The sequence below is a fragment of the Melopsittacus undulatus genome, chromosome 8, assembly GCF_012275295.1.
Source record: "Melopsittacus undulatus isolate bMelUnd1 chromosome 8, bMelUnd1.mat.Z, whole genome shotgun sequence".
Classification (NCBI taxonomy): Eukaryota; Metazoa; Chordata; class Aves; order Psittaciformes; family Psittaculidae; genus Melopsittacus; species Melopsittacus undulatus.
Window position 1 is genome coordinate 18790378 of NC_047534.1, and position 18007 is coordinate 18808384.

Here is an 18007-nt window from a genome sequence, read left to right on the forward strand (position 1 = left end):
CTGGATTATGCTCCATCCCTGGAGCATTGTTCAAGGCCAGGCTGGACAGGGCCTTGGGTGACATAGTCTGGTGGGAGGTGCCCCTACCCATGGCTGGGGGGGGGTAGAACTAGAGATCTTGAGGTCCTTTTAAACCTAAACCATTCTGTGATTATTGACAGAACTTTTAGGCAGCTGTCAGAAGATAAAATAGTTCTTAGTTCCCTCATGAGGTTTGCATTAGGAAGCTAGTTTTGTCTTTATAGGAGGTACATCTAGAAGGAGTCTTTTGAGAAAAACTACTCTTGGAATGCAGAACAACCATCTCAAAATTCTGGTAAAAGAGGGCCAAAGCAGGGTTAAAAAAAAAACTTATTTTCAGAGCAGTTGACTGAACAGACACAACTGAATGTGATGTGCAAGATAACAGGATTAAATGGCATTTTATGTTGTATATTTATTAAAACAGACAATTTGGATTAACCAAATACTGAATGAATTATTGTTAGCAGTATTTGGTAGTTTTAACTTTGGGCTGGGTTGAAGGGTTGGTTTCTGTTCATATTTTCCTGACTCTGTGTCTGTATCAAAGTTCATGTCAATCAAATTTTGATTGTAGATTTAATTGAAGTAATTTTGTGTGTTTGCAATCTCATAGTAAAATTACAATTGTGATGTATATCTTCATAGTAAAACATTATTTAAAAATCAGGTAACATCTTTTTATTATTAGGAAGAAGCACTGCATGCTTTCATTCAGCCTGAGATTCTTGATGGCCCCAATCAGTATTTTTGTGAACGATGTAAGAAGAAATGTGATGCAAGGAAGGTAAAGACTGTCCAAATCATCTGCGAAAATTACTTTTGGCAAATGACCAATCCTGACAAAGGCAGCATAATCTTGTCTTTGCTTCTTCTAGGGTCTGCGGTTCTTGCATTTTCCATACCTGCTGACGTTACAGCTGAAGAGATTTGACTTTGATTATACCACTATGCACAGAATTAAACTCAATGATCGAATGACTTTTCCTGAGGAGCTAGACATGAGTGTCTTCATTGATGTTGAAGATGAGGTAAAGTGTTTGGTCTTCAACTTTCTTAGTTTCTCATTAAGGAAATAAAAATGTCTAATAAGCACATTTTAACAACACTGTTCTTGCACCTAAAATGTTCTTTAGCCATGACAGAGTTTTAATTTGAAGATTTTATATCTGTCCATGTGAAATTTTGTTAGGTTGAAAAAGAGACATGTTCTAGTAACTATTGTTTTTGTGCTTCTATAAAGAAGTTGTTTCTGATTTCTTATGTCCACATAAGTGATTTAAACTATCAGGACTTATGCATATACTGCAAATCCAGAATGAAATATATTTCTTAAACTTGTGTCTGAATCTGTTTTGGTTGAAAGAAAGCTTTGAAACTGAATGCGGAAGTTGGCCCAGATAACATGAATGAGGAATTCTTTCTGACTCACAATGTTGTGTATGCTAGAAATGAGATTTTTAAAATTTTATTTTTCACTTTCCTCTGCTGGCTTTTAACTCTTCTGGTTTTGGCTAAAATTCATGTCCAGTTACATTCATCAAAAAGTACTTAATGTGCTTTCTCCATTAAAGACTAAATTTATTCTTCCAATTCTGTTCCTGAAAACATTATTTCACTTTGTTAGCTTGTAGTGATATAAGAGAAATACTACATTGATATGCATATGGAGAGGCTTTTCTGACTCTCTACAAAGCTTGATTTTTATGAAGCATAAGCAATTTGATGCTCAGAGTGTTACTGGGGGGTATAAATGAGAATGGTATTTGATATGGGAGAGCAGAACTTGAAACAAAACTAACTCTCAGAAAATTGAAAGCATTACCTGGAGGAAAAAGCATCAGGTAAGAGATGTATATCATGACTTGTACTAAATGAACTGCATTCATGGTGTTGTTGACATCATTCTTTTAGGCTAACAGAACACTATCCATTCTTACTATAATACCTCGACTCTGTGTCCAGTGAGTTGAAATATAGAAAAAATCTTTGAGTGTGCATAAAAATATTTCTAGTTAAATCAGTTCTCATTAACAGGGCCATGCGCAGTCCAAATTAGGTATGTTATCTGGTATTAGACTTCCAGGTATTTAATTGAATTAACAAGCAAATGGAATAGGCTAGCTTTCCTGGGTTGAACTAGTAACAAACACAGTCTTGGCAAGTCTGAGGCCAGGTGCTCATTCATTGCACACAAGACCAGAAAATACTGATCTGGTGGACTGAAGACAGTTGCTAACAGAAACAAGTCTGTTCTTGGTGCTGAATTGCAGAGATCTCTAGGGTTTTTGGGAGTTCTGTTGTTTTGCAGGTTGGATTTTTTTCATTTCACAAATGTATTGTTACTTCTTGTTCTGTGTAACTTTAAATGTTGTTTAATGTTAGTATGTATGTCTTATTTTTAAGAAGTCTCCTCAGACTGAGAGTTGCACTGATAGCGGAGCTGAGAATGAAGGCAGTTGTCACAGTGATCAGATGAGCAATGATTTTTCTAATGATGATGGAGTTGATGAAGGAATCTGCCTTGAAAGCAATAGTGCAGCAGAAAGAATTTCTAAGGCTGGCAGTGAAAAGGTATGTTTAGAAAAATGTTGTACTGGCTTTGATTGAGATGGAGTTAATTTCCTTCATAGCAGCCTGTATGATGCTGTTTTGGATTTGTGACTAAACCAGTGTTGGTAGCACATCAGTGTGTTAAGCTTTCTGAGCAGTTTTACACTGCATGAAGGCTTTCTGTTTCTCATTCTGCCTCTGTAATGAGTAGGACTCTAAGGGTGGGCATGAGTCTAGAAAGGGGGATACAGCTAGGATGGCTGACCTGAATTGACCTGAGTATCAGGTCAGATATTCAATGTTCATTCAGTCATCTTGTGTTAATATAAAGGAATCAAGCAGCAAGTCACTTAAGGACAGCAGTCATCCTTCTGTGGGACATAAATACTGGCAGAGATCTTAGAGAAACCTGATTGAATTTTCTTGCCAATATAAAATTCATTAAAAATGCTTGAGTTTTATAGTAATGTCTACAATGTGTGCTCCATGTGTTGTTATTCAGTGAACTCATCTGAAATTTGGCCAAAAGCTTATATTCAGACTTGTTAGGAAACTGTTTGGCTGTAACTGTTACTTTGATAAATATTTAAAGGCTGAATTGCATTTTGATCTACACATCTGTCTCTGTTTACATTTACCTTAAACCATTTGAAGGGTTTTTTGATAAACATTCTGAATACTGTCAATCTTAGCTAGAAAAAAAGAAAAATGAATGGACAGTCACTTGACTCAAACAGGGACAGTGCATTGTAATGTGTCTAGTGCAAATGTCATGTCCCAGTATTGACAGTAGCTTTGGCCAATTAATTCACACTAGTTTTCAAGGTAAGCCAACTGTCAAGCCATGTTGTTACTTTCTTGGTTTGGATATCTTAATAATGGATGCAGTGTATGCTAAGAATTTGCAGAACACTTCCTCTGTGTAAACTGGAAATACCTAATTCTTTTAACATTCGTAAGAGTCATTATTGCTCAGTTTTATTTTTTAATGTATAGACAACATTGAAGGTATTATGTTCTTTCCTTCCTTTTTATATATGTTATATATAAATATGTATATTATGTTATTTCCTTCCTTTTTATATATGAAAATAAGGGTTTATAATAGCAAACTCAGGGTCATTTGAGTGAAATTAATGGAGAGTGCTGATAAGCACTGAATGGCATGTTGCTGATTTGCCGCTTATATGAAGGAGCAAAAATCAGTCTTCAGAGAATGCAAAGGAGTGTGATAGCAAATAAGCCTTATCTGTTTTATAATACAGAATTGTTTATGTAGTTGGGTTTAAAAATATGTGGGATTTTATTGTTTAGAAACTTTTATAAATGATCATTTGGTTACCTTTTTTAATATGTATCACACCTTTCTCTTCTCAGAGTTCTTTACTGTATGAGCTGTTCTCTGTTATGGTTCATTCTGGAAGTGCTGCTGGTGGCCATTATTATGCCTGTATAAAATCTTTTAGTGATGACCAGTGGTACAGCTTTAATGATCAACATGTTAGCAAGGTAAAAACAGTATTTTTAGTTATCTGTGTACTCATAGATGAACCAGTAAGTTTCTGGTTTTCCATGTTATTTTTCACTTGCATTTAGTGAAGCTGGGTTTATGCATAGGTATTTCAAGCATGTACTTTGTTTCATATTCTCATCCTAATGTCTTGCCACATACATATGTTTCACTCATTAGCTAAAGTGATTTATAGTAAGTTTATTTATGTATAGTGGTTTGTGCACTGGGGTGTGGAGGGAATGTTTATTGGTGTTGAAGTGGGGTGATGGTGGTTCATAAAGAAGCCTTCATTTATGAGGGTGGTGAGGCACTGGAATCAGCTGCCCATGGAAATTGTGAATGCTCAATCCGTGGCAGTGTTCAAGGACAGAACCTTGGGTGGCGTGGTTTAGTGAGAGGTGTCCGTGCCCGTGGCAGGGGGTTGGAACTAGATCTTAAGGTCCTTTCCAACCCTAACTATTCTATGATTCTATGTACAGACCAGGCTGAATTTAGAATTTTGCCTTCCATATGTGTGAAGAAAATATCTTCCTTAGAGAAGTGTATCAGTAGATCTGTTATAACACAGATTGTGCTGTTAAACCTGTCCTGCTGGTGCCTTTCAGGTATTAATGTGTACCCATAACAAACATTATTGCAATCAAGAAAATGGATGCTGTTAAGTTCCTTTAAAAAAAAAAAAAGCTTACTTGTGCTGTAAAATAAAGAGGCAGATCATTGTGAAAGTGGGTTGGGCTGGGTTTTTTTTTGCAGTCAGCAAATAGGCAGGAATATGAAAAAGTTAGAATGATTAATATTGTGTATTAATTACATTCCATTTTTCTTGATGAGAATGTGTCTTGTTTAATGGAAGTTTCTCAATCATTAAATTGATCTCCTCTTAGATAACTCAGGAAGATATTAAGAAAACGTATGGTGGATCTTCTGGAAGCAGAGGCTATTATTCCAGTGCTTTTGCTAGGTTAGTAGTACTGTAATACTACTTTTAATTCTGGTGGTCTTTTAGTGTAATCAGATTAATGGCCTAGATGCATGTGCTTAATATGTTAGCTTGAAATTAATAGTAGAAGGTTCAAATAGTTGTAATAACTATCATCACTACTGTGTCAGTCATTAAAAGAATGCAATACTTATTTTTGAAAATCCCTCTTGGTTAGTGTCTTGTTGAGATACATGTAACACAGCTCGTTACTGAAAAAACAAACCAAACTACTTTTGAAGTCAGTATTGCCCTCCCGTGTGATAAATTCGTGTAATTGTTCTTTTCTCCACCAGCTCCACAAATGCATATATGCTGATATATAGACTGAAGGATCCAACGAGAAATGCAAGTAAGTATGTTTTGCAGTTCTTAAGATTCTGTTGTGGAATAAGGAAGTCTTTTACATGTGCTGAGTACTAATTTTTATGAAGATCATGGTATTGGTATTTTTAAGGCAAACTAAAGTAACTTCTATATAGGAAGCCTTCATTTATAGCTTTTCATTACTCTTTTTATAGTAAACTTTTATGGATCATTAGGAGATGGTAATGATGGTTTTGTTTTGTTGTTTTTTTAAATATTTTTGTATCATGGAAATGAAAACCAGGTTTACTGGGTGTTATGGTTTAAGCCCAACCAGCTGCCCAGAACCATGGGGCCACTTGCTCACTCCCCTCCTTCCTCCTCCCATTCCCAGAGGGATGGGGAGGAGAATAGAAAGAAAGAAACTTCCACAGGTTGAGATAAGAACAGTCCAGTAACTAAGGTATAACATAAACCACTGCTGCTACCACCAGTAATAATAATGATAAGGGAAATAACAAGGGAAGAGAGTACAACCCCTCACCACCTGCTGACCGATACCCAGCCCTACCCAAGCAGCAATCTGGGGCTTCCAGGTAACTGCCCCCGGTTTATATACTGGGCATGACGTGCTGTGGTATGGAATATCTCTTCAGTTAGTTGGGGTCAGGTGTCTTGTCTCTGCTTCCTCCCAGCTTCCTCTCCTCCCTGGCAGAGCCTGAGACTCAGAATGTCCTTGGTCAGACTAAACATTACTGAGCAGCAACTAAAAACATCAGTGTTATCAGCTTTGTCTTCAGGCTGAAAGTCAAAAACACAGCAGTGCACCAGCTACTAAGAAGGAGCAAAAAGACTGCTACTGCTGAACCCAGGACACCGGGTGACACTGAATAAACTGTAATGCTGTATAGTGTCATGATTTATAGCGCAATAAAAAAGATATTTCTTAAAAATGAGTATATAAGAACTCCATAATGACAGTTTTACCTTATAAACAGCCCTTAGTGTCTGTTTTTAAGTTAGGAGGAAGTGTGACAATATACTGTAAGTTTCATTGTTAGAAACAAATCTTGGATTTCAGTCTCTCATTCCCCTCATCTTTGATCAAGTTCACCAAGCCTGAGGATTGGTGAATGGATGCCTGGCCCTGCTGCCAGGTTGATTAATCTTTGAAATATGATACAGTTGGAAATAAAGATTCTATTTGAATTCAGAACAGGAATATCTTGTTAGAGGTTGCATTCAAATATTATCTAACTTCATATATCTTTAACTGTACATATTACTAACTGTAAAATTCCAGGATTTCCCTTGTAGAGTTTTGATGTAGTAGGAAATGAAAGTTAGATGGAACTTTTTTTAACCAATATTGAAACAGAAGGAAGCATGTTTTCTGTTTTCCCCTTTCTTTTTAGTCCCTTGTTAGAAGCACAGCTGTAGAAAGAAATGGGAAGAACAGTGGCTAGCCACACTCATGAGCAGTGTGCCTTTTATTAATTTTCTAACTGGTTGAATTGAGCCAAAGATTAATTTGCTTGCAGTGTCAAAGCTATATGTGTTTTTTCTTAAAGGAAAAATTCAGTAGTATGTCCTTATGGAGGGAAATTGGTCAATTTAAGTAGGAAGTACACAAATCTGCATTAAGTGCAATATTTATTTTATCACAATATAATCAGTATCTTGGGACTTCTGTTGTTAGCTGATTCACTTTCTAGAACAGAATTTATCTTTAATGTAAATACAGGCTCAAGTGCAGTTATCAGTATTAGTGTATTTCTTTATAATAGCAATGCTTACCTTAATTGTATTAGAATATTAATCATGTGCTAATAGAATTTTCTTGTGTTGCTGAGAGGATAAAAGACTGACTTTGATTTCATTTAAACCACAAAAAAAGAGAACAGGACGTGGTATAGTGGAAAATGTGGATGGAGAAGAGAAAGGAAAGAAAGCAGTAAAGATAACTATTACATATACCCATAATTCCAGAGATACTGCCCACTGTGGAAGAAAATGTTTTTTAATACTATTACTTTGTTTTTATTGGCAGAGTTTCTTGAGGCACATGAATATCCAGAGCATATTAAACAGTTGGTACAGAAAGAGAGAGAATTAGAAGAACAAGAAAAGAGGCAACGTGAAATTGAGCGCAACACTTGCAAGGTTAGAATTTCTGCTAACGATACCTTTCTAGTAAGAAATGTTTCTGTATTAAATAGTAGTTTTTTAATATAATGCAGGAACTCTTTTGTGGTAAGTGTATGTGTATAATTTTTTAAAATGTAAACCTGTTGGAAGCCTGTACACAGTGGACGCATCTATTAGAGAGATATTTACCAGAGATTTTTTTTGTTGAGTTCATGTCCTCCATGAGAATTTGACTTGCTATTAAAACTAGACCAACACTATAGTTAGTTGGACATCACCTGATTTCAGAAAAATCAATTCCAAACAGTATGTAGTGCTGTATGCTAGGTATTTTGTACTGTTAAATAATTTTGTGTTATGATATTTTTGTGAAATTATGTTTCTGAAATGAATTCAAAATGATTGTTTGGCAGAAAGAGTGGAATCTTTTCCAACCACAGATTCAATAGTAATGGAAGTAATATGACTTCTCTGACTGAGAAGCACAGCAGTCAGCTGGTCTACCTATGAATCAAGTGATTGTTTTATTAGAAGGTTCCCTATGGTTGTAAAATGTGTAACTGCATATGAAAAGGAGTTTCACGTTCATTGTTCCTACATGCATTTTGTTTTGGAAGATTTGGCATGCTGCTTACAGTTTAAAGATGTTCTGGTTGTAGATGTTGTACCCTAGCTTGGAAAAAGGTGCAGATACACATATGTACACACAGTAGTGCTATTTGCTATGCCTTTTGGCATTTTCTATCTGCAGGTGTGTAACCAGCTGAAAGAAAACTGGCCAATAGCTGAAGTGGAGATAAAGATGTATTTGGTATTGGATTGTCTTAATATAGGATTGTAAATTTAAATGTACTCTAACATGATAGGTATTTGCAAAAATAGTTTCATGGTAATTATTTTTTCTTTTGTATTTCCTAGATTAAATTGTTCTGCATGCATCCCACAAAACAAATAATGATGGAGAACAAGTTAGAGGTTCATAAGGACCGGACGCTGAAGGAAGCTGTGGAAATAGCTTATAAGGTGTGATGTGCATAACAGAATAGTGTAATTGTTTGATGTAATTTTTTCTGCTTTCATGTGCTTATATTCATGCTTGTCAAACTTTACTCTCCTGCATTCTGATGCAGGCTTTTATTTTATTTTAAAAATATGTATCTACATATTGCATGTGCATGTATATAAGATCTGTGATGCATGTGCATATGTTTTTTCTAAAATCAAATTGGAATTTGTAAATTAAGAGAATTCCTGGATGCACACATACTGAGATATTTCTAGCTTACAAGGGAAAAACTAAACTCTCAAATAAATCATTATTAAATGTTTAGGACTTTTTGTCTATGTGCTTGGTTTAGCTAATGGATTTAGAAGAAGCAGTTCCTTTGGATTGCTGTCGTCTTGTCAAATATGATGAGTTTCATGACTACTTGGAACGATCTTATGAAGGAGAAGAAGACACACCAATGGGTTTATTACTTGGAGGTGTCAAATCAACATACATGTTTGACTTACTGTTGGAAACAAGACGACCTGACCAGATTTTCCAGTGCTATAAACCTGGTGGTAAGACATGTAATTACAGATAGACAAGGACAGACTAAAATCATGTATTGCATGATGGCATGAAACTAAAACTTGTAAAACACAGAACTTCATTATGATGTGTGAAAAAAGAAAAACTTTGTTGTACTAAATTTTATGAAGTTAGTACTTAGAACTGCATACTGCGCTGTGCTAATTGAAGTGTTTCTCGTTGAAGTAGTTCTAAGGTACACTAAAATTTGGCAAACTGGAACATTTTGCCTCTTTGGTGTTAAAATTGATTGAAATTTAAATTCTGAAATTGGACTGCTTTTCAAATTCATTACTGTTTGTATGCATTTGATGCAACCCCTTAATCAGTACATTAGACAAGCATATGTGTATTTTCTTTGCCTGTTAAATTCTCTCATATATATGTGGTTTTATTTTCTTTTTCCTCTTCCCTACAGAGGTCATGGTAAAGGTTCACATAGTTGACCTAAAGACCGAATCTGTTGCTCCTCCAATAAGTGTACGAGCCTATTTGAATCAAACAGTTTCAGAATTTAAACAGCTAATTTCTAAGGTAATTTATAGTCATTAAGGACTTGCATTACAGAGCTTTCATTCACTCTGACTGTGAAAATGTATCATAATTTAAATATCTTGAGAGCTTGCACCTTTTGCAGTTCACGTGTTTCACATCCAATGGGTTTTGATTAGGTTTTTTAGTTGAGCTTGTCTATCTGCTTACTGGTGCTAAAAGCAGCAGTCTGCTTCTTGCTTCCACCCAGACATGTACGCTGGCTTTTGCACAATCTGCACCACTGTCAGGCCATATTGCTTACTAGCTTACCAAATATTAAGTGTTTTGGGGAAGCTGAAGAGTCAGGTTCATGTTCTTTCAGATTATTAACTTGAACCACTTCAGTGAGTATCCAGTAAGTGGCAGAACTAGTGAACAGGTGATCAGTCAACAGAGAGTTTGTGGGTCAGGGTTAAAGGGAGAACAGGAGTGGGGGACATTACTGTGGGATCTGTTACAGACCTCCTGATCAAGAGGACTCTGTGGATGAAGCACTCAATAGACAGAAACAGCCTCACACTCGCAAGCCCTTGTTCTCCTGGGGAACTTCAACCACCCTCATCAGGCTGGGATGGACAGCCCGGCACAAGCAATCCAGGAGGTTCCTGAATTATGTGGAAAACAACATCCTCCTGCAAGTAATAGAGGAGCTGACAAGGAGAGGTGCCCTGCTTGACCTCATGCTCACCAACAGGGAACGGCTGGTTGGAAATGTGACACTTCAGGGCAGCCTTGGTTGTAGTGATCATGAGGTGGTCGAGTTTGAGATCCTCAGGACAGTGAAAAGAGAGTGCAGCAAGCTCACTGCCTTGAACTTCAACAGCGCAGACTTTGGCCTCTTCAGGAAACTGCTTAGTAAGGTTCCATGGGATATAGCCCTAGAGGACAGGGGAGCCCAAAACTCCTGGTTGATACTCAAGGATCACCTACTACAAGCTCAGGAGTGTTGCATCCCAATTAGAAGGAAGTGCATCAGGAGGGCCAGGAGACCTCCTTGGATGGATAAGGAGCTGCTGAGGACAATAGGACAATTCAAAGGAAAAAAGAGGCTTATAAAAGGTGGAAGCAAGGATAGGTGGCCTGGGATGAATACAGGGATGTTGTCCGAGAAGCTAGGGACCAGGCTAGGAAAGATAAGGCCCAGTTAGAATTAAACTTGGCTAGGGATGTGAAAGATAACAGGAAAGGATTCTGTGAGTATGTAGCGAATAAAAGAGAGACTAGGGACAATGTGGGCCCTCTATGGAAGCTATCAGGAGAACTGGCTACTCTGGATTTGGAGAAGGCTGAGATTCTCAATGACTTCCTTCCCTCAGTCTTCACTGGCAAAGGCTCTGACCACACCCCCAAGTCTTGGAAAGCAGACGCAGGGACTGTGAGAATGAAGACCTTGGGCCCACTGTAGGAGAGGATCTGGTTCGAGACCATCTTAAGAACTTGAACGTGCACAAGTCCATGAGACCTGATGAAATCCATCCGAGGGTCCTGAAGGAACTGGCAAATGAAGTTGCTAAGCCACTGGCCATCATATTTGAAAAATCATGGCAGTCAGGTGAAGTTCTGATGACTGGAAAAAGGGAAATATAACCCCCATTTTCAAGAAGGGGAAAATGGATGACCTGGGGAATTACAGACCAGTCAGTCTGACCTCTGTGCCTGGCAAGATTTTGGAGAAGCTTCTCCTGGAAGGCATGCTAAGGCACATGAAAAACAACAAGGTGCTTGGTGACAGCCAGCATGGCTTCATTAAGGGGAAGTCCTGCCTGATCAATTTGGTGGCCTTCTATGATGGGGTTATGTAAATGATGGACAGGGGTAGAGCAGTTGACATCATCTACCTGGACTTGAGCAAAGTGTTCGACACTGTCCCACATGACATCCTTGTCTCTAAATTGGAGTGTCATCAATTTGATAGGTGGAGCACTCGGTGGATAAAGAACTGGCTGGATGGTCGCACTCAAAGAGTTGTGGTCAACGGTTCAATGTCTGGCTGGAGACCAGTAAGGAGTGGAGTCCCTCAGGGATGGGTGTTGGGACCGGTCTTGTTCAACATTTTTGTCACTGACATGGACAGTGGGATTTGAGTGCACGCTCAGCAAGTTTGCCGATGACACCAAGCTGTGTGACTCAGTTGATACACTGGAGTGAAGGAATGCCATCCAGAGGGACCTTGACACACTTGTGAGGTACGCTGATGCCAACCTCATGAACTTTAACCATGCCACGTGCAAGGTCCTATACCTGGGTGGGAGCAATCCCAGGCACAGCTACAGGTTGGGCAAAAAGGAAATTCATGGCAGCCCTGCAGAGAAGGACTTGGGGGTGTTGGTCAATGAGAAAATGAACATGAGCTGGCTTCAGTGTGTGCTTGCATCCCAGAAAGCCAACAGTATTCTGGGCTGCATCAGAAGAAGAGTGACCAAGCAGGTCAAAGGAGGTGATCCTGCCCCTCTACTCTGCTCTCGTGAGACCTCACTTGGAGTAGTGTGTGCAGTTCTGGGTGTCCTCAACATAAAAAAGACATGGAACTGTTAGAACAAGTCCAGAGGAGGACCACGAGGATGATCAGGGGACTGGAGCTCCTCCCATATGAAGACAGGCTGAGAAAGTTGGGGCTGTTCAGCCTGGAGAAGAGAAGGCTGTGTGGAGACCTCATAGCAGCCTTCCAGTATCTGCAGGGGGCCTGTAAGGATGCTGGGGAGGAACTGTTAATTAGGGACTGTAGTGGTAGGACAAGGGGTAATTGGTTCAAACTTAAACGGGAAGTTTAGATTGGATCTAAGGAAGAAATTCTTTACTGTGAGAGTGGTGAGGTACTGGAATGGGTTGCCCAGGGAGGATGTGAATGCTCCATCCCTGGCAGTGTTCAAGGCCAGGCTGGACAGAGCCTTGGGTGACATGGTTTAGTGTGAGGTGTCCAGGCCCATGGAAGGGGGGTTGGAACTAGATGATCTTAAGGTCGTTTCCAATCCTAACTATTCTGATTCTATAACTGTTGCCATGTAACTAAATCAACATTCAATTTCTTTCTTTGGCTTCAGTAACTGAAATCTGGCATCCATTTCTGTTCACATTCTCCCTATAAACCCTCCTTTTCATTCCAGCAGCCTCTTGTTATTAAGATGCAGATTCTATCTTTAGATGTTCTTAAGCCATGGGATGTTAGTGCTTCCATTAAATTTGAAGACAGCTGTTTTATTTGGTCACGTCTGTGTAAATTAGTTCAATGGTTGATGTAACTTCATAATACACGTTATGAAACATGATTTGAGTAATTCAAATTCAGTCTAATTAAGTGAACAATGAGCAAAAATTGATGCTCAAGAATATTTTTTATTTTCATTTGATACGTACCCTAAATAAGACTGATTGCTGGTCATTAAGAATTTGTCAGATCTCTGCAAAGCCAAGCCATTTTGGTCTACTGATGTTTTGGAAAAAAACAGTATTTGCCACATATCAAATAATGGAGGAAAGGAACTGGAACTGAACAGGTTTGGGAGTTTTCTCCCCACATTGTCTTCTGCTGTTTATAAATCAATAAGCAAACCTTCTCCTTTCCCTGTGAATAATCTTAAAAAAATAAATATTTGCTCCAGTACTTTAAGTTACATGTGATGTGCATATTACCTTACTGTCAGTGTCTTACTTTAGGCTACACACCTGCCTGCTGAAACAATGCGGATAGTATTAGAGCGCTGCTACAATGACTTGCGTCTGCTGAATGTTTCCAGCAAAACACTGAAAGCTGAAGGCTTTTTTAGAAGCAACAAGGTACATGCTGTGGTTTTTAAATTGTTCACGTATTTGTAATCTTTACTGTTGTGTTGTAAAAGGTCTGGATAGCTGTGTCAAATATGCAGTAATTGTCACATTTCACTCTGGGTTTTTTTTTAACTAGCAAATATAATGGTGCTGATGAATACAGTAGCCTATATGTGAAACCAGGTGTATGGAACAAGGAAAGCAGATTCAGCATCAGACATCTCGTTCAAATGATAGTGAGGTTAACAACCTTATGATGACTTTTAAAAGTCAAACCTTATTAGGGAACAAAGGTTGGTATATTACTGTCAAACCTGCATAATTTATTTTCTAAACCTTCTGATCACCTGTGCCTATTCTCAGTAATAAGTTACTGAGAAACAAATGTCAGAACTAAGAGAAGTTCTGGTGAGTTTTTGTCTTAAATTCAGTAGTTTTACTCTGCAGATTCCCCTAGCCAAATTGATACAGTTTTTTTAAAAAGTTTTCTAATAAAGTTTTCCTGTAATAGTTGTGTAGTGCAACATAAAAAGAGTAACTTATTATTTACTTAACTTCATCTAAAGCATTGCCCTTTCAGCTGCAGTAGTAATAGCACACCTTTTGACACATTTTACACATCCTCAGTGTCCGAAATTTCATCAAGGATAGTGTGTTCTTGAGTTTATGAAGGATTAGTGAAAGCTTTGGTGGCTTATAGCTGAGTGAAACAATGTCATTGACTTACTACTCAGTTACAGTGAGCCCTCTTTAATTCTCCTTGTTACTGCAACTCAGTGGCCATTGACCAAAAAAAAGAAAGAAAATTGTTCCCTTATGTTCTAATTTCTGCTGTTGTTTACCCATGAATGCATTTAAAGATTTCTTGGTGCTATACTAGAAAATAAAGAAAAACTGCCACCTGTAGTTGTGGGGCTTATTTTACTGCCTTAACTAGAGTTAGTGTACAGGTGAAGGGTGTCCATGAAGCAATACATGGCTGCACTTCTGAACTTAAGTGTTTATTGCAGCTGGTCAGTCTGCTTACAATTCACTCCAATCTTAACATGATTATGAAAAGTGAAATCATTATTCATGTGCAGACTCATCTGTCTCATTCTCAACGTGGTTTTTTTGTTTGTTTGGGGGTTTGGGTTTTTTTCCTAAAAGGTGATGTTTCCTAGAGATGTAATTTCTAATGTGTGCTCAGTCCTATCTGTTTGTTACTGTTGCTTTTTACTTTTATTTCAAATAACACTGCGTAATAAAACACCGTTATCTTATGTCCAGGTATTTATTGAAAGCTCAGAGTCATTAGATCATCATGTGGCATATACAGATTCTCACTTATGGAAACTTTTGGATCGGCATGCAAATACAATCAGACTGTATGTTTTGTTACCAGAGCAATCACCTGGATCTCAATTTAAACGAGTTTATCAGAAGTCTAGTGGAGATTCAGGCAACTTGGATGAAGCCTGTGAAAGAGTAAAAGGACCTGTAGGTAATATGAAATCTGTAGAGGCAATTCTGGAAGAAAGCACCGAGAAGCTTAAAAGTTTGTCTCTCCAGCAGCAGCAGGAGGGAGACAATGGGGACAGCAGCAAAAGCACAGAAGCCAGTGATTTTGAAAATATTGAATCACCTTTAAATGAAATAGACTCTTCAGCATCAGCAGAAAACAGAGAACTTGAAAACCAAATTCAGATATCCGACCCAGAAAATATCCAGTCTGAGGAACGGTCCGATTCAGATGTAAATAATGACAGGAGTACAAGTTCAGTGGACAGTGATATCCTCAGCTCCAGTCATAGCAGTGATACTTTATGCAATGTGGACAATGCCCCACTTCCCTTGGCTAATGGACTTGATTCTCATAGTATCACAAGTAGTAGGAGATCAAAAGCAAATCAGGGGAAGAAAGAAACCTGGGACACAGCAGAAGAAGATTCTGGAACAGACAGCGAATACGATGAAAGTGGCAAGAGCAGAGGAGAAGCACAGTATATGTACTTTAAGTCAGAACCCTACGCTGCAGATGAAGGTTCAGGAGAAGGGCAAAAATGTATGTATTCCTTTTAAGTGCCTTAAAATAATTCAGATTTTATTACTATTTAATTAACATGCCGTGTTAAAAAGTCTAACGACAGTTGTTTTATTGATTAGGCTGAGGGGAAAACTTCTCTGTATTTTTAGTACAACATGATCAGAATTATAATTCAAATAATTTATTCAGCGAAATATTCCAAATAGAATTTTTTTTATTCTAGTGACTCATTAGAATGCAATCATGATGTAGTTGGTAGTGTAGTCTAAAACTCATATATTAAGAAGCACAGTTTCTAAAGATAAATTGTTAACTTCACTTTCAGAGTTTCACATTACTACAGTGGCTTTTCCTTAATTACAAAATTATTCCATGAAAAAATCCCTCAATCTGGACTCAAGCTTGCTTTGTGATATCCCGTGGCCTTCCAGAACACAGAGTTAAGCAAACTTTTTAATCCTGAAAGCCAGGAGGGAAGAAAAGGTTTGGGTGGCATGTGCCTGGCCAGCTCCACCTCAGAAGCACTTCTGTCTCTCCCTTGAGGCAGGGGAGACCTGTAGAGGGATTTTCTGCAAACGGTACCTCTGATTCTCTCCAGTAGTTGTCTTACTGAATGGAGAAGATACTACTTTGCTCCATTATTTCACTGATAACAAAATAGTGCAGTTTGGAACTGCTGTGTTTTCTGAGAGTATCTCCCATAAGCATTTAAAATACAGCAAAGCTCTTAAATGTTCTGGTAATAGCATCAGATAAAATGGAAATGTGGCCATTAACTATAATACTGATTTTTCAGTATTGTTTTGCTGCCAGTGATAACTGTGAATATATGAAAATAAGATTCACGAGAGCTTTATTTCGTAATGTATTTCATGCCATTTTTATCTTTTTTTTTGCCTAGGGCTGATGGTACATGTTGATAAAAGAATTACACTGTCTGCTTTCAAGCAACATTTGGAGCCCTTTGTTGGAGTTCCATCTTCTCACTTCAAAGTCTTTAGAGTCTATGCCAGCAATCAAGAGTTTGAGAGTGTTCGGCTGAATGAGACACTTTCATCATTTTCTGATGATAATAAGGTTGTTCAGAAGTTATTTTGAATCCATAAATATATATTGCTACTGTATAGACAAACTTAAGAACCTTATTTACAACTTTTTCTTAACTTGGCACATGAAATTATTACATTGGTATTAGTAGTGTGTTACAAGGTACACTTCTGAGTTTTATATCAGTTCTGACAGATATTCCTTTTGCCTTCCAGATAACTATTAGACTGGGAAGAGCCCTTAAGAAGGGTGAATACAGAGTTAAAGTCTATCAGCTTTTGGTAAATGAGTCAGAGGTAAGGTCTTGAATATTTCAGGATTGAGTCATTAAATACTGGCCAAGGTTTTTCTCTGAAATCTTGGGGGGAAAAAAGTCCTTTTGTCTGCATTTTCCTGCAAGATTTCCTAGATTTGAAAAGGGAACTTGAGATTATTTCTGTTTATGGTGTTTCAAGCATAAAATCAGAGTGTGATCTACAGTGTATCTCGTGTCTCTCTCTCTGCAGTGTAGGTGGAGTTCACAGGAAGATAATTGTTTCTTTGTTTTTCTTAAATGTATGGAAATCATGTAGAATTCTTTCCAGATAACAGGCTGGTTTTGCTCATGGTTGCAGTTTTCAGCAATACTGTACTGATACAGTTTGTCACATTCATGCACTGCAGACTGCTTATCAGAATGATCAGCTGGATAATAGCCCTCTCTGCATAAGAGAAGCCTGAGACAAAAATGTCTCTCTTGCAATAGCACAGCTCACTTGCCTGCTACATCTTTAGGGACACGAAAAGTATAAAAGTGATTTCAATATATAGATTACAGTCTTCCAGCTGAACAGATATAGCAGGAATGAGATAAATTTAGCTTGTGGGGTCGTGGAGTTCCAATGAAAGCCAAGAAAGTGACATTTGTATTATTGTATGGCTTCTTTAATTTAAAAGCTCCTTTCACATTGTTTAGAATGTTAATACAATGGTAGCAATTAGTAATACAGACACAAGGTACTATTTCTGCAGTGGCATGCATTCACAGTGTTTGAATGACTTGTCAAAGGCTGGTGCTGCACAAATCAGTTAAAACCTAATTTTGATCAATTCATTGCTTACATTGTTTATGAAAAGCAGTCTGATGGTCACTTTGCTAGATGGATGGACTGGTCAGAAAATGTGAAGAGAAGGCAAATCTACTTTTTTCTGTTCAAAAACTTGTTCTTAATCACTTTCTGTTCACAGCCATGCAAGTTTCTTCTAGATGCCGTTTTTGCTAAAGGAATGACTGTCCGACAGTCAAAAGAGGAGCTACTTCCTCAGCTTCGAGAACAGTGTGGCCTAGACTTGACGATTGACAGGTAAAGAGACTGCAATCCACTGAAGTTACCTGATTAAATATTACTTTAAAATGTGGGGTGGTTTTGTTTTGGAGTTGCTTTGTGTTTCCCCCCTCCACCTCTTGTGGAGAAAGGAAGATATGAGATATGAGAGGGGCAGAAATAAGTTACTGTGGTCTTTGACACATTGGAAGGCAAGTCTTGGTCCATTCCTCTT

At 38.0% G+C, this 18007-nt stretch overlaps 1 protein-coding gene across 3 annotated transcripts in view; it reads left to right on the forward strand.

Annotated features, from left to right (window-relative positions):
• The window catches only part of USP47 (ubiquitin specific peptidase 47), a 54961-nt gene that overhangs the window by 28988 nt on the left and 7966 nt on the right, over positions 1–18007 (forward strand). For 2 of the 3 annotated variants that reach the window (XM_031050364.2, XM_031050365.2), the window contains exons 9-23: positions 713–808; positions 900–1052; positions 2428–2595; positions 3952–4083; positions 4972–5048; positions 5363–5418; positions 7423–7535; positions 8439–8543; positions 8879–9086; positions 9515–9630; positions 13285–13404; positions 14665–15439; positions 16323–16498; positions 16684–16764; positions 17696–17811. In XM_031050364.2, coding sequence (XP_030906224.2) covers positions 713–808; positions 900–1052; positions 2428–2595; positions 3952–4083; positions 4972–5048; positions 5363–5418; positions 7423–7535; positions 8439–8543; positions 8879–9086; positions 9515–9630; positions 13285–13404; positions 14665–15439; positions 16323–16498; positions 16684–16764; positions 17696–17811 — 2492 coding nt within the window. The remainder of the gene's footprint in view (positions 1–712; positions 809–899; positions 1053–2427; positions 2596–3951; positions 4084–4971; positions 5049–5362; positions 5419–7422; positions 7536–8438; positions 8544–8878; positions 9087–9514; positions 9631–13284; positions 13405–14664; positions 15440–16322; positions 16499–16683; positions 16765–17695; positions 17812–18007) is intronic. The other variant, XM_031050366.2, reaches the window with a different exon arrangement.